The 15,429-nt window shown below is 43.1% G+C and overlaps 1 protein-coding gene across 1 annotated transcript in view; it reads left to right on the top strand.

The window, feature by feature from the left end:
- Positions 1 to 4,418: 4,418 nt before the first annotated feature.
- The window catches only part of Ubr1 (ubiquitin protein ligase E3 component n-recognin 1), a 94,042-nt gene continuing 83,031 nt past the window's right edge, over positions 4,419 to 15,429 (top strand). The window contains exon 1 of the mRNA XM_042687529.1: positions 4,419 to 4,603. Within this exon, the coding sequence (XP_042543463.1) occupies positions 4,523 to 4,603 (81 nt within the window). The 5' untranslated portion in view covers positions 4,419 to 4,522. The remainder of the gene's footprint in view (positions 4,604 to 15,429) is intronic.

The raw sequence follows: 15,429 nt of genomic DNA, 5'->3' as shown, positions 1-15,429 counted from the left end.
ACCTCGTTCACACCACCCTGGGGCGTTCTACTGGTATACTCCGTATGTGTTTGTCCGCTTTTTTTTTTTTTTTCCTTTTTCCTTAACCTGATCTCACACGTTCGTGGTTGCAAACTCTTGCGACATGGTGTGGTGCCATTCCCTTTAATAAACATTAAATGCGTATATTCTCACATATAATAAGTTCCTAAGATAGTGAACCATGGCTGCTTGTCTTATGGTTCCTCATCTTTTCTGCTTAGATGAACATCTTCCATCCCAAAGACACCTAAAAAGTACTTAACCAACTGCTCTAGGATAAATCCAATACTAGCAGCATATCCCAAGAGAAGGAAGGGGGATTTAAAAAGTGCTATTTGTATAAAAATGTTTATTCAGCACACCAGCGCATAGTAATCACGGGTTCAACAGTGAAGGAGTGATTCAGGAATTAAGCACAAAGAATCCTGTGCCTGGCCTATAGGAAATACTTAATATTTATTAAATGTACTACATTCCCACTCCAATGTGGCATTTTTAGGGTTCCTAAGCAATCCAAATGTACAGCCAGAGTTGAAAAACCTCAAGCGTAGGGCTGGGAAGGTGGCTCAGGGGGTAGAGTGCTTGCTTCGCATGCATCAGGCCCTGGGTTCGATTCCTCAGCACCACATAAGCAGAAAAAGCTGCAAGTGGCGCTGTGGCTCAAGTGGTAGAGTGCTAGCCTTGAGCTGAAGAGCTCAGAGACAGCGCCCAGGCCCAGGGTTTCAAGCCCCAAAACCGACAAAAAAAAAACAAAACCCAACAACCAAAAAACCAGCAGCACACTACAAAAATGAGGATTAAACCAACTGAGCTATTTTGAAGGCTGGGCCAGAAAACTCACTTGATCCCAGGAATTGAGGATCAACAACAAACATGTTTGACAACAAACATTGCAGGACCCTATCCCTCCAATATACATATACACAGCACATACATATATATGTGTGTGTGTGTATATATATATAGATATATATATATACTATACAGAGAGGGAAAAAATTAGTGCATGTTGTTGATAATCCTTCAGACAATGAACTAGTACCTACAAACTTATCTTGAAGCTTTATTAACAAAGCTGTTGTGAACTGAAAGTAATTTTAAAAATAAGTACAAGCTGAGTGCCAGTGGTTCAAGCTTGTAATCTTAGCTACTTAGTAAGATGGGACCTGGAGGATCTTAGTTTGAAGCTTAGTCAGGGCACAAAAGTCCACGAGACTCTTAAACAGCAAAAAGCTTGACTGGAGGAGTGGCTCAAATGGTAGAATGCCAGCTGATAAAAGCCAGCTGAATGTTGAGGCCCTAACTTCCAACCCTGGTATGGGGGGGGGGGGCAGAGCCAGATTGGAGGCATGACTTAAGTAGTACAATGCCAGCCTTGAGTGAAAAAGCTGAGTAAGAGCACAAGTCCCTGAGTTTAAGCCTTAATTAACCAGCATACACACACAGACACAATGTTTGCATAAGAATCAAATTCAAAATCCTACTATAAACTAGGCCAAGCCACACCTAGTTCTCAATTAGAAAAGAGTAATAAATTATACACAAGCTTTTTAAAAATCTGTTTTATGTTTAATATATGAGCTTGGGGATATTAAAATGTGTGACAGATACCTGATATTTGTTATTTTTAAAACAGTAAACATACCACAACACACAAGGTGGCAAGACATATGGAAATATTGGAAAATAAGGGTACTTATTTTGTGTTACAAAAATTCTTTTAAGCCGGGTGCTGGTGGCTCACGCCTGTAATCCTAGCTATTCAGGAGGCTGAGATCTGAGGATCACGGTTCAAAGCCAGCCCGGGCAGGAGAGACCATGAGACTCCTATCTCCAATAAACCACCAGAAAACCGGAAGTGGCACTGTAGCTCAAGTGGTAGAGCGCTCACCTTGAGCTGAAGAGCTGAGGGACAGCGCCCAGGCCCAGAGGTCAAGTCCCACGACCAACAAAAAAAAAAATTCTTTTAAGTAACTTGATTTTTCCGTGTGTGTGTGTGTGTGTGTGTGTGTGTGTGTGTGTGTGTGTGTGTGTGTGTATATTCTGAATACCTTCCCAAGTCAAAAAGAATAAATCTGAAAGAGTGATAATCAAATGTTATGATCATCTCAGGATTACTTCAAAATAACTGGACACCTAAAAAAATCTTCTGTATCTGTAAATTTTATCAATGTTTACTATGTTAGAAATTAAAATGGAGGGCTGGGAAGGTGGCTCAGTGGTAGAGTGCTTGCCTTGCATGCATGAGGCCCTGGGTTCGATTCCTCAGCACCACATAAGCAGAAAAAGCCAGAAGTGGTGCTGTGGCTCAAGTGGTAGAGCGCTAGTCTTGAGCTGAAGAGCTGAGGGACAGCGCCCAGGCGGAGTTCAGGCCCCATGACTGGCAAAAAAAAAAAAGTCTCAAGAATTTAAAATGGAAAATTAAGAATTCCTATTATTTTAAATAATAAGCAATATATTAGTATAAGCATGGTAAGTGAAAATTGACTTCCTAAAAGTGTGGCAGGATTTTAGCTTTTTAAATTCTTTTCCCAAATTGCTACCTTATTAGAAGATAGCTATTTGTTCTTGTTTCTGCATTCAATTTATACCAATGTATTGGAGATGGCACTGTAGCTCAAGTGGTAGAGTGCTAGCCTTGAGCTGATGAGCTGATGAGCTGAGGGACAGCGCCCAGGCCCAGAGTTCAAGCCCTACAACCGACAAAAAAAAAAAAAATTATACCAATGTATTGTTTTGGTTGAAATATTTGAAGAAAAAGTGGCCTTATAGAAATTTTTCTTTAAAAATAATTTTAAGATGATTTCATTTTAAATAGTTTCAAACAACACAGATGCTATTAGTCTGGACCACCTGTCTAACCCTGGTCCTAGCCTTTAGAACTATTTATTTTCTTTGCCTTTCAGATTTATTCTTTCAAGTGTTTAAGCTTTTTTGCTCATGGCTAATGGTCTACCCCTTGAACTGCAGCTCCACTTCTGGCTTTTGCTGGCTAACTGGAGATAAAAAGTCTCACAGACTTTTCCTGCCTGAGTTAGCTTTGAATAGGGATCCCTCAGATCTCAGTCTCCTGAGTAGGTAGGAGGATGACGAGCGGGAAGGCACTAGCAGCCGACTCTCAATGGATGTTGATTTTTCTTTTTTTCTTTTTCCACATTGACTTACCTTGTTCAAGTGTTGCATGGTAACCCAGAATGTGAATGTAAACATTCTTTCAACAAATGCCTCCTCATTTTTACTTTTGTTTTTGTTTTTGTCATTTGTAGGGCTTGAATTCAGGGCCTGGACTCTGTGCCTGAGCCTCTTTGTGCTCAAGGCGAGTACTCTTCCACTTGAGCCACAACACCAGTTTTTGAGTGGTTAACCCGAGCCAAATCTCACTGACTTTTCTTGCCCCGGCTGGCATTGGACTGTGATCCTCAGATCTTAGCCTCCTGAGTAGCTAGGATTACAAGCGTGAGCTGGCTTTGGCTTTAATTTATTTTTAAATTGCTATTATCAAGGTGATGTCTAGAAGGGTTAGTTACGTCTATCAGGTAAAGAGCACATTTCTTTTTGGATGTCACCTCTTCTCTCCCTCTCTCCCAGTTTTTCCCTCCCATTCCCACCCACAAATTGCATAGCTGATTTTGAATACATATCTAGTGAGTACCAAGGCTGCAAATGCCTTTATATATATATATAATATATGCATGTACATGCATATATAATACATATATATAAATATATGTACATATATATGTATATATGTATGTATGCACACACACACATATATATACACACACTATTCGTAGCGCTGGGAATGGCGCGCTCTTACAGGGTTGTGCCAGCCAAGTGCCCAGAGCTCCACAGTAAAGATGGAAGGGCTGAGTCTTTTTAAAATTCTTTATTGTTTTTTCTTTCTTTTCTATTGTGAAAACACTGTACAGAGGGGTTACAATTACATGGGCAAGATAGTGAGTACATTTCTTATCCATCTTTTTTCTTTTTGATGGGGGGGGGGGACGGCTCTCTGGGAGAACCGTGGCAGGTGGAGTGGGCAGACGTGAGCACCCCCAGAGCAACAACGGCCTGCCCCCGACAGACAGCCTCCTCCTTTATAACGGGTGTGAATTCTGTGTATTTTTTATTATTATTCCTTATTCATTGTACACCTAGTTTATTTTACCTCAAAGATGCAGCAGACGCTGGCACCGAACCCCGCAGCCACCAGGCACGACAGACTGGACGGAAGGGGACAGACAGACAGACGACATGGGGGGGGGGTAACGAAAGAAAGAAAAACCTTCAGCGCCCCAGGAGGGGGGGAAAAGGAAGGAGAAGAGGCCGCCACGCCCACTTCCGGGAAGCGAACCGGAAGTCGCTCCCGGATTCTGCGCCAAAGCCCCGGCCTTCCAGGGGCCGTCGTAAAAGTGTCGCCCGTCATCTCTCGGGCCGGGCTACAGGTCTCCGCTCGCTTCCAGTCAGGGGTCGACAGCTGCAGGCGTTAGTTTCCCTTAAGATGGCGGACGAGGAGACCGACGGTGAGGAGAGGATGGAAGTCAGCACCGAGGTGCCCCAGACCCCTCAGCGGCTGGCATCCGTAAGTGCTTCTAGGCAAGTCCCTTTTGTCCTCCGTCTCCAGTGCCTCCCCACCCGCGGTTCCGGAGGAGGGGGGTGGGGGTGCGGGTTCTTCATTCCCTCTGGGGGCGGAGGGGGGGTGGGAGAGGAGGATGGGGGTGTGGGGAGGCGGTGGGGAGGGGGCGTGGGGGTGGGGGTGGTGGTGGGGGGTGGTGGAAGAAGTCTTGTGGCTGGATCTGGAAGGCAGCCACCACCATGAAAATTAAGAAATAAAGTTCGTCGTCAGCCCCGTTCCGAGTCTGCGGAATTGCGGGCTGTCATGGCACCAGTCTGGACAAGCCCCCGGCCTTTGCACGTCTCCGTCCTGAAGTAGGGGGGCGGGGAGGGGGGAGGGAAGGAAGAAAAAAAAAAAAAAAAGAAACTGGGAAATTGTGGGGAAGTGGTTTGCCGGGGTCTCTGAAGCGAGGTTGGAGAAAGCCATTTTTCTTCAAACGGTCTATTTATTTATTTAATCAAAAGACGCAGTGCTAAATACCCCCCCCCACCCCCACTTCTTGGTGACAGGACTCCAGGATGCAGCAGCCCCGAATGTGTGTGTGCCTAGGCTCACCGGCTGGGTGGGGAGCTGCTGCTGCTGCTGCTGCTGCTGCTGCTGCTGCTGCTGCTGCTGCTGCTGCTGCTGCTGCTGCTGGTGGCCCAGGGTGCATCTGTGGCAGGGTCAGTGTGAACCACTGTCCGTCCAAACCCTGTTCCTGTAGGAATGGAGGTCTTCGTGATAGCATATGGAGAACCCTAGGCCTAACTTTCCGTGGAGAACCCTGTCACCTCCTGCTGCTGCTGCTTCTTCTTCTTCTTCTTCCTTTCTTTTTTTAATGTGAAGATGGGACTCCTGGACGTAGAGCAGTGGAGCAAAACTATTAGTGCTGGAATGTCTGCTTTTGCTCTTGTAGTTTAGAAAGCATCCCAAGGCAGAGAATAGCAAATTGGAGTTGATAGGCCAGCTGGCTTAAGGGGAGAAAACTGTTTGAGGAGAATAAGAGGCCTGGAGCAATGTTAAGAAACGTTCTGGGTGCATCCTCCTACCCTCCTTCCCCTGTAAATTATCAATCACGGCTGATGTCTGTCAGTGTGTCTTTTTAGTGGCATTTGGAAAAGTGTGTGGGTATACACCACTTCATGAAGTCTCTAAGTATTTAAATATGCAGCACTCAAGCATTAGTTTAATTCGATTAGAGTGAACTAAGAAATGTCTCAACTATAGGGCCTGGAGAGACTGAGAAAGAAACTAGATAGGGATGGAGTTGGGATATGGGTTTATGCGAGAGAGTTCAGTACATGAAGTCTTTCTCCACCTCAAATTGCAGTTCAGATTCACTTCATTAGTAGTAAAAGATGAAAAAAAGAAAATGTAAGAAGTCTACATATTTTTGCAGTGCTGGAAATCAAACCCAAAGGTTTGCATGTGCTAGGCAAGCATTCTTGCTGAACTACATACAGTCTTAGCCAGAAGCATCTCTCTCTCTCCATCCCTTTCTCACTCCTTTCTCCCTCCCTCCCCCCTCTCTACCTCTCTCTCTACTGGGGATGGAGATTGAGCTTAGGGCCTTGTGCTTGCTAGGCTGGTGCTCTACCACATGAACCAATCCTTGAGCCCTTTCTGCTTTCATTTTTTCCCCCATCTGATCCTTATATTTATGCTTTCTGTGTAGTTGGCATGGGAGGCTCATGCAATTGCCCCTGAGTTTTTATTGGTTAAGATGGGAGTGTCTTACACGTTTTTTCCAGGCTGTACTGCAATCTTGATCCTCCTGTCTCAGCCTTCCAAATAGCTGGGATTACGTACATTTGGTCAAGGCTTTGTCTTTGCAAAGTACTAAGTAGGTAGTGTAATTTAGCCTGAGGAACTCAACAGTGACACAATGGTCCAAGAATTTTAGTCCAAAGTTGGGTGATGTAAGTGGCTGAGACTTGTGACTGTTAAACCTGTAAATACCTTTTTTGTGAGTGTGTGTCTGATTCTTACCTAGTTGACCCCAGAGAGCATCCTACTTTCTTTTCCTTTGGAAACTATTGTTTTAAATTTTATTTTGCCAGTGGATATACTAGCTTCCCAACTTACTTTCTCTTTGCTTCTAAATAAAACATGCTTAGCTTTAGCTTTTTGTGTTTTCATTAGAATAATTTGTATTTTAAATCAACTGTGGGAGCCAGGGAGCACAAAATGATTAATATAGGACAGTTGCCGAGGTTTAAGTAATCTTACAGCTTGTGTTAGATTCATAGCCCTAGTTATACTTTCTAATTTCCTTAAGTCAAACTTCCTTTTAAACTCTGGGTATTATTATTATTATTATAGATTCCATAGATCTGGCATGGGGCCCAAGACTCTTCATTTTCACAAGTATGCTCTGCTGATTATAAAATCCTCATATGTGTAAGTGCAGCTAGATATTTGGAAGTTACTAGTATCACATTAATAGTTGAGTCTGTCAGAACGGATAGATGTTTGAGGAGCAGTGAATATGTATGTGTGAATGGATCTAGAAATGGGTGCCTAGGAGATAAGAGTAATGCAGTGTCATAGGGTGTAGTTTTGAGGGGAAAGTGGTTTATTGGGTTCACGATGATGACAGAAAAATTTGGCATCTAGAGATCTTGAGGTAGTGTGCTAGGCCTTCTGCTTTCCTTTGGATTTTCTTCCTTATGTCTTAGCTCAGGAGATGTCTTGTGGCATGGTATTATGTAAGCTCTTTTACCTGCCTACGCATTCCTAGGTGATTTCATCCAGTTATATGGCTTCAAATATCATCTCTATTTGTGTAGTCCCCAACTTTATATCTCTAGGACTTCTGACCTCAAGAATAAAAAAAAACAGGGGCTGGGAAGGTGGCTCAGTGGTAGAGTGCTTGCCTTGCATGCATGAGGCCCTGGGTTCGATTCCTCAGCACCACATAAGCAGAAAAAGCCAGAAGTGGCACTGTGGCTCAAAGTGGTAGAGCACTAGCCTTGAGCTGAAGAGCTGAGGGACAGTGCCCAGGCCCAGGGTTCAGGCACCATGACTGGCAAAAAAAAAGAATAAAAAATACAATTGCTTAGTTGACATTTTTTTGGCTGAAAGGTGTTTCCAACAGGGGAGGAATTTGGAAGTTACTACAGTAATCCCAAACATAGCTTGCACTTGAGGGATCACTGGAAAGAAATGGATGAATTTGAGAGACAATTTGGAAATATAAAGTACAGAACATTGGCTAATGTATTAGACGTGACATTAGATGGGAGAGGGGAGGAAATAGATAATATCTGGATCCCAGTTTTTGCCTTAGGCACTTGGGAAAATGGTTACATCATGAACTGAGAGGAGCCACCAGGATTCTGGAGGAAAAGGAAGGTAGCTTGATTTTTGTTATCCTTGTCTCAGAAGATACCTCCACAGTAGCTGTTGGATTCAACTCCATCTCTGTAATTCTAGCCACCATCTGTTGTCTGTAGTATCCTCTTTTTTTTTTCTCTTCTTCCTCCTCCTCCTCCTTTTTTTTTCCTGGTCCTGGTACTTGAACTCTGGGCCAGGGCACTGTCCCTGAGCTCCTTTTGCTCAAGGCTAGCACTCTACCTCTTGAGCCATAGCCTCACTTCTGGCTTTTTCTGTGATTAATTGGAGATAAGAGTCTCATGGACTTTCCTAGGCTGGCTTTGAACCTTGATCCTCAGATCTTAGCCTCCTGAGTAGCGGGGTTTACAGGTATGAGCCACTGCCCCCCCCCTCCCTTCCCGTAGTATCCTCTTAATTGTTTGTTTTTTGTTTTTTGTTTTTTTTTTCTTTAGCCAAGAGCCACAGGTAAAAGATTTTTATCTTTTTAAAGATTAAATCAATCATGCCAGTGTTCTATCTTTCCCACCCCTCCAAACCCCGTCCTGGAGTTTGAATTCAGGGCCTTGTGCTTACTAGGCATGTACTCTACCACTTGAAGCACACCTTGAGCCCTTTATGATTTTGTTATTTTTCAGATAGGGCCTTGTAGTTTGCCTAGGCTGCCTGCACTACAATCCTGCTGTTCATGCTCCCCAAATAACTAGGATGATAGGTATGTGCCACGGTGCCCAGGATTTTATTGAGTTAGCATCTTGTGACTTTTTGTCTAGACTAGTCTCAAACTGTGGCTCTTCCAGGTAGTTAGGATTACAAGTATGAGCCACCATACTCAGCCATATTGTACTTTTTTTTTGTCTGTGTTAGTACTTGAACTCATGGCCTGGGCACTGTCCCTGACCTCTTATGCTCAAGCTAGCACTCTACCACTTTGAGCCACAGAGCCACTTCTGGTTTTGGGGGGTTATTTGGAGATAGGAGTTTTAAGGATTTTCCTCCCCAGGCTGGCTTTGAACCTTGATCCTCAGATCTCAGCCTCCAGAACAGCTAGGATTACATGCATGAGCCACCAGTGCCCAGTTTAACCCATTGTTCTTAGACTATATTCTAGCATCATTACAAACCTTCTAAGTTTTTATCTGGTCTGGCCCCTTATATCTCAACTTCATCTTTCTTCTCATTTGCTTTTAGGATATTGCTCTATTAAACATATGCTCTATCACTGAACCATACCCCCAGTCCTCTGAGATAATGAATAGAGATCACTATATATGATTTAGTAAGATTGAGAGTTGCTTGGAGGATGGAAGTTGCAGATGGAGGAAGGAAGGAGGGGGTGAAGAGGTATATTAGGGTAGCAGTTTACCTTGGAATCCAGACAAACAGTAAGGTAAGAAAAGCCCAGATAGGAAATTTGGGAGGCAACTCTGCTCCTATTGTTGACATAAGTGGAAGGACTGAAAGTTACAGTCAGAACGAGGAATTTTAGAGACAGAGACCATAGACGTACATCACATTTTGTCATGGTAAACCAGGATACATGCATCTCCTGTATTTCTGTAGCACTTACTTCATATAGCTATTACCTAGAATCATTAATGACTTCCATTTACTCTTTGAGAGGATCCACTGTTTATTTTTGTAGCTATTCCGTTAAACCAATGACATTGTTTCAAAATTCTTATTGAACACATAAATGAATGAATGAATGAGGGCTGGGAAGGTGGCTCAGTGGTAGAGTACTTGCCTTGCATGCATGAAGCCCTGGGTTCTATTTCTCAGCACCAAATAAACAGGAAAAGCTGGAAGTGGCACTGTGGCTCAAGTGGTAGAGCACTACCCTTGAGCTGAAGAGCTGAAGGATAGTGCTCAGGCCCAGAGTTCAGGCCCCGTGACCAACAAAAATAAAAAAATGAATGAATGGGGGCTGATGAGGCGGCTCAGTGGTAGAGTGCTTGCCTCGCATGCATGAGGCCCTGGGTTTGATTCCTCAGCACCACATAAGCAGAAAAAGTCAGAAGTGGCACTGTGGCTCAAGTGGTAGAGTGCTAGCTTTGAGCTTTGAGCTGAAGAGCTGAGGGACAGCGCCCAGGCCTAGAGTTCAGGTCCTATGACCCACAAAAAATGAAACAATGAATGAATGTACACTAATATGGATTGGAGGTAGAAGTAATAGGAGTTTGAAGAGAAAAAAATTGAAATATAACTTATATATAATAGAATGTGTCCATTTTAAGCATTCTATTGGTTAAGTTTTTTTTTTTTTGGTCAGTCATGGGGCCTGAACTCTGGGCCTGGGCACTGTCCCTCAGCTCTTCAGCTCAAGGCGAGCGCTCTACCATTCCAGCCACAGCACCACTTCCAGCTTTTTCTGCTTATGTGGTGCTGAGGCATCAAATCCAGGGCCTCATGCATGCAAAGCAAGCGCTCTACCACTGAGCCACCTTCCCAGCCCCTAATTTTGTCTTCTTTTTTTTGTTTCATTTTTTTTCTTTTTGGTTCTGTTTTTGTTACTGGTACTGGCGCTTGCACTCATAGGCTGAGCACTCACACCGTTCCTGAGGTATTTTGCCCAAGGCTCTACCAATTGAACCACAACTCCACTTCCTGCTTTTTGGTGGTTAATAAGAGATTAGAGTCTCATGGACTTCACTGTCCATCAGGCTTCAAACTATGATGCTAAGACCTCAGTCTACTGAGTAGCTAGGATTACAGGTGTGAGGAGGTATCAGCACCTGGCTTAGTAGTGTACATTTATAATTCCAGCATTTGCCAGGATTGTGAATTTTAGAGGTTGGGCCTACATAATGAGGTTGAAGCTACCTGTGCTGCAAAATGAGACCTGGTCTCAAATCATAAGAAAAAAAGCAACGACAAAAACAAAACAAGGAAGAGTGAGTAGTTGTATGCTAATTTCATCAGAGGTAGCTTTCTTTAGAAATTTGAGTTTGTATATCATTTTAGGCCAGAGCACAGCTTCTTTTGAGTTGGAAAACTGTGATGAAAACCCAGTGCTGAGGCTTGAACTCAGGGCTTTACACATGCTTAAACCATCACTCTACCTCTTTTTTGGGGAGGTGGGGGGTGGGGCTTGAACTCTAGGCTTGGACACTATCCCTGCGCACTTCAGCTCAAGGCGAGCGCTTTACCTCTTAAGCCACAGTGCCACATCCGGTTTTCTAGTGGTTTATTGGAGATACGAGTCTTACAGACTTTCCTGCCCAGGCTGGCTTTGAACCATGATCCTCAGATCTTAGCCTCCTGAGTAGCTAGGATTATAGGCATGAGCCACCAGCGCCCAGCTTTCACTCTACCTCTTGAGCTATACTCAACGAGTTGTTTTTTCATCATTCTGTTATGGTCAGTTAGAGAAATTCTGTTTTTTTCACTGTCCAAATCTATAGAGGTAGAAGTTCTAAAACTTCTTTTTTTTTTTTTTTTGGTCGGTCGTGGGGCTTGAACTCTGGGCCTGGGCGCTGTCCCTCAGCTCTTCAGCTCAAGGCGAGCGCTCTACCACTTGAGCTACAGCGCTACTTCCGGTTTTCTGGTGGTTTATTGGAGATAGGAGTCTCAGGGTCTCTCCTGCCCAGGCTGGCTTTGAACCGCGATCCTCAGATCTCAGCCTCCTGAGTAGCTAGGATTACAGGCGTGAGCCACCAGCGCCTGGCAGAAGTTCTAAAACTTCAAAGTGACAGATCCAGTCTTAGTACCTATAAGAAGCTAAGGACAGATGAACCAGAGAGGTGTCTTGTCCATTCTAAGTGCTGACTTTGATGGTTGCTGGCACTTCATCCATCTCTCTAAAGGTGTTATATGCTGTGCTCTGTGGAATAATTTCCTTTGAACCATTGCCTCAGGTGGCTTAAGAGAAAAATACTAAAACTTTAGCCCCAGGGGACATACTGTGAGCTTTGTGTGTTCTATTATATTCTGAGTTAACACATCTCCCATGAAAGAAACAATAGTTACTTGAGGAGTTTGGTTTTTTTAACATTTGTAACAGACTTTTTTGTTTTGTGTGTAGTGTTACTTGGGTTTCAACTCACTGTAGTGTGCTTGCTAAATTTTCTCCCTCCCTCCCTCCCTTCCTTCCTTCTTCCCTTCCTTTCCTTCCTTCCCTTCCTTCCCTTCCCTTCCTTCCTTCCTTCCTTCCTTCCTTCCTTCCTTCCTTCCTTCCTTCCTTCCTTCCTTCCTTCCTTCCTTCCTTCCTTCCTTCCTTCCTTCCTTCCTTCCTTCCTTCCGTATCCTAGGTTGGCCCTTGAACTCTAGATCCTTCTGCTCAGCCTCCCAGTGATGGGATTACATGCATGTTCTACCATACCTAGCATACAGTTTGCTTTTTTTTTTTTTTTAAAGTAATGTACCTGAAATAGTCTGAGTGCTTATAGAAATACCCTGTTTTAAGTAAACATTAGTGCAAGACTCTAGAAGTTATTGTGCTTCTTCAAGTACATACTTGTTACTCTAAAGTGACATAGGCCCTGACCAAAATGGAATCTACAGTTGTTTTCTTGGGTATAATTCTAGTAGTTTACTTAATGTGTGCTTCAGAACCAGATCTATTTGACTTTTTTTTTTTTTTTGTGGTTGTTGTTGTTGGTCGTGGGCCTGAACTCTGGGCCTGGGCACTGTCCCTGAGCTCTTCAGCTCAAGGCTAGCACTCTACCACTTGAGCCACAGCACCACTTCCAGGTTTTTCTGCTTATGTGGTGCTGAGGAATCGAACCCAGGGCTTCATGCATGTGAGGCAAGCATTCGACCACTGAGCCACATTCCCAGCTCCCTATTTGACTTGTTTAGAGGAGTAGAACTATAACACTTAATGGTTCATTATGGGTTAACTTTTAAAGTGCCTTGCAATCTTTTGCATTTATAGGTAAGCTAGGATGACTTTTACCACAAGAAGAAAAGTCTATTAATTTTTTTTTTTTCTTGTTTTTTGGTCGGTCATGGGGCTTGAACTCTGGGTGGGCCTGGGCACTGTCCCTGAGCTCTTCAACTCAAGGCCAGCGCGCTACCACTTGAGCCACAGCACCACTTCCAGTTTTCTGGTGGTTTATTGGAGGTAAGAGTCTCAAGGAGTTTCCTGCTTGGGCTGGCTTTGAACCACGATCCTCGGATCTCAGCCTCCTGAGTAGCTAGGATTACAGGCATGAGCCACCGGCACCTGGCAAATTTTCCATTAACTTTTCTTAGTATGTATATATATATATATATATATATATATATATATATGTTCTGTTTTGTAACCTAAGAAGGAATTTTAATAGCTTTTTTTTTTTTTTTTGGTTGGTCGTGGTGGCTGAACTCTGGGCCTGGGCGCTGTCCCTCAGCTCTTCAGCTCAAGGCTAGCGCTCTACCACTTGAGCCACAGCGCCACTTGGGCTTTTTTCTGCTTATGTAGTGCTGAGGAATTGAGCCCAGGGCCCATGCATGAGAGGCAAGCACTCCACCACTGAGCCACCTTCCTAACTCTAATTGCTTTGCAAGTATAGAGTCTATGCAGGAGAAAGCGTACGTGAAAAATATATACTCCAGAGTTTAGGAAAGCAGATTTCCTTTATTCAAAGATTTCAAAGAGATCCTAGGAAATTGGGTGTGAGCTATGGTCAGAGATGTAAAAGGAAGAGAATAGCTTAGGAGGGACAAGATGCTTTCTTGATGTAGTGTTTTACAACCATAATTCCAGCTACTTATAGGGTAGATATTGGGAAGATGATGGTTCCAAGCCAGCCCTGGCGAAGAAGTTAGTAAGACCCCATAATAATGAACCAAGCTGGGCATGATGGTGCATACTTTGTGATCCAGCAAGAAGGAGGGTGTAGGTCGGAGGATTGCAGTTGGAGGCTATCCTGGGGGGTGAGGTGGGGGAAGGACTCTACTGAAAAATAGCCTAAAGCAAAGGGGGTTGGAGGTATGGCTCAAGTGGCATAGTGCTTTGCAATCACAAGGCCCTGAACTCTTAACCTCCCTTGAAAATTAAGAAAAATTCTCATAGCATGTTTATACATTATCTCAAGAGGAAAAAAATAAAAGTGAGTAAGAGAAGGGACTATAAGAATAATAGAGGGGGTAAGTAAAAAAATTATGTTTATAAACAGGACAAGGCTGGCAGCTATAACAAAACATAGGATGAAAATAGTATTACATCAAAACTAGCAAGTTGAAACTCAATTGGGATAAAAGTAAAACCTTAACAACTATAGGACCGGATGCCTTCTATGATATTATCTACAGGTTTTAATTGTTTACAGCCTCATCATGTTATAATTCCAAAAAAGGAATATGCTCATTTAAAGCATGTTTAGTGCCCAGGGCAAAGAGGTCATAAATATTCACACTTCTCTGCTCAGAAGCATACTGTGCATGTTCCTAAAGAGGATAATCAATCCGGGCACCGGTTGCTCACTCTTGTAATCCTAGCTTCTCAGAAAGCTGAGATCTAAGGATAGTGGTTCAAAGCCAGCAGGGGCAGGAAAGTCCGTATCTCCAATAAAGTACTCAAAAAAGCCAGAAGTGGCCCTGTGGCTTAAGTGGTAGAGTGCTCACCTTGAACAAAAAAAGCTCAGGGACAGTGCCTAGGCCCAGAGTTCAAGCCCCAGGACCGACTGGGAAAAAAAAAAAGGATAATCAACATGGAAAGTAATATAGATACTGTGCCTAATTTGGCCCAGTAGAGTTGGTCAAATTTCTTCCTTTCATTTTATCATGAGAATAGAGATTAATGAGAGACAAAATGGATATCTTCATGAAAGACTCCTAGATGAAAGAACAGAGTGAATTCCAATGAATTATTTCAGGTAGCCTAGGGTAAAAGTTACAGGAAGGCAGTTTTTGGGTTAGAAGTTGTCCAAGAAGTGTTCAGATAGACTCCTGTAGCTAATACCAGATGTGTATAAATTGTATAAATGGAATGTCCTATGAAATAAGCAGTTGCAGTACAGTTTGGTTGTTGCTTGTTTTTAAGCTTTATGAGTTTGTCAAATAGAGTTGCAAGAAGATTTTATAATAACAGAGATGTTTTCTGCCTATGGAAATTTGTAGAGCCAACAGATTTTGTTGCCATTTAACAAAAAATTAAAAATAAGCGTTTCAGGGCTTCTGAAAGTCCCGTAGATGTCTGGCATTTGTCTTGAGGGAGGATAAGCTGTGGTTTGAACATGAGGAATCTGCTATTACTTAAGTTCCTGTTTCAAAATGATGTTTCCCATACAGGCATCATGTCCCCGGATGATCTTAGTCAGAGTTGTGAACGTGTCTTTTAGTCTCCATGGGGATATGGGAAATGTCTGGAATGCTTGGGAATTTTAATGCTGTAAGAATTTGTTTTTACAGAACAACCAATTATGAAAGTCTTAATTCCAAATGTTGGGGGGAATGCCTTTTTATGGTTACTGATAGAAAAAATATTTTATTCCTCTTGCAAATGGAAGAAGAAAACAGTGCAAACAACCAAACAAAAATTTAAAAGTCAAACCTAT

This window comes from Dipodomys spectabilis, unplaced genomic scaffold (genome assembly GCF_019054845.1).
Source record: "Dipodomys spectabilis isolate Male_0828 unplaced genomic scaffold, ASM1905484v1 ptg000108l, whole genome shotgun sequence".
NCBI lineage: Eukaryota > Metazoa > Chordata > Mammalia > Rodentia > Heteromyidae > Dipodomys > Dipodomys spectabilis.
Note: the sequence above shows the minus strand (reverse complement) of the source record. Positions and strands in the feature narration are given on the sequence as shown.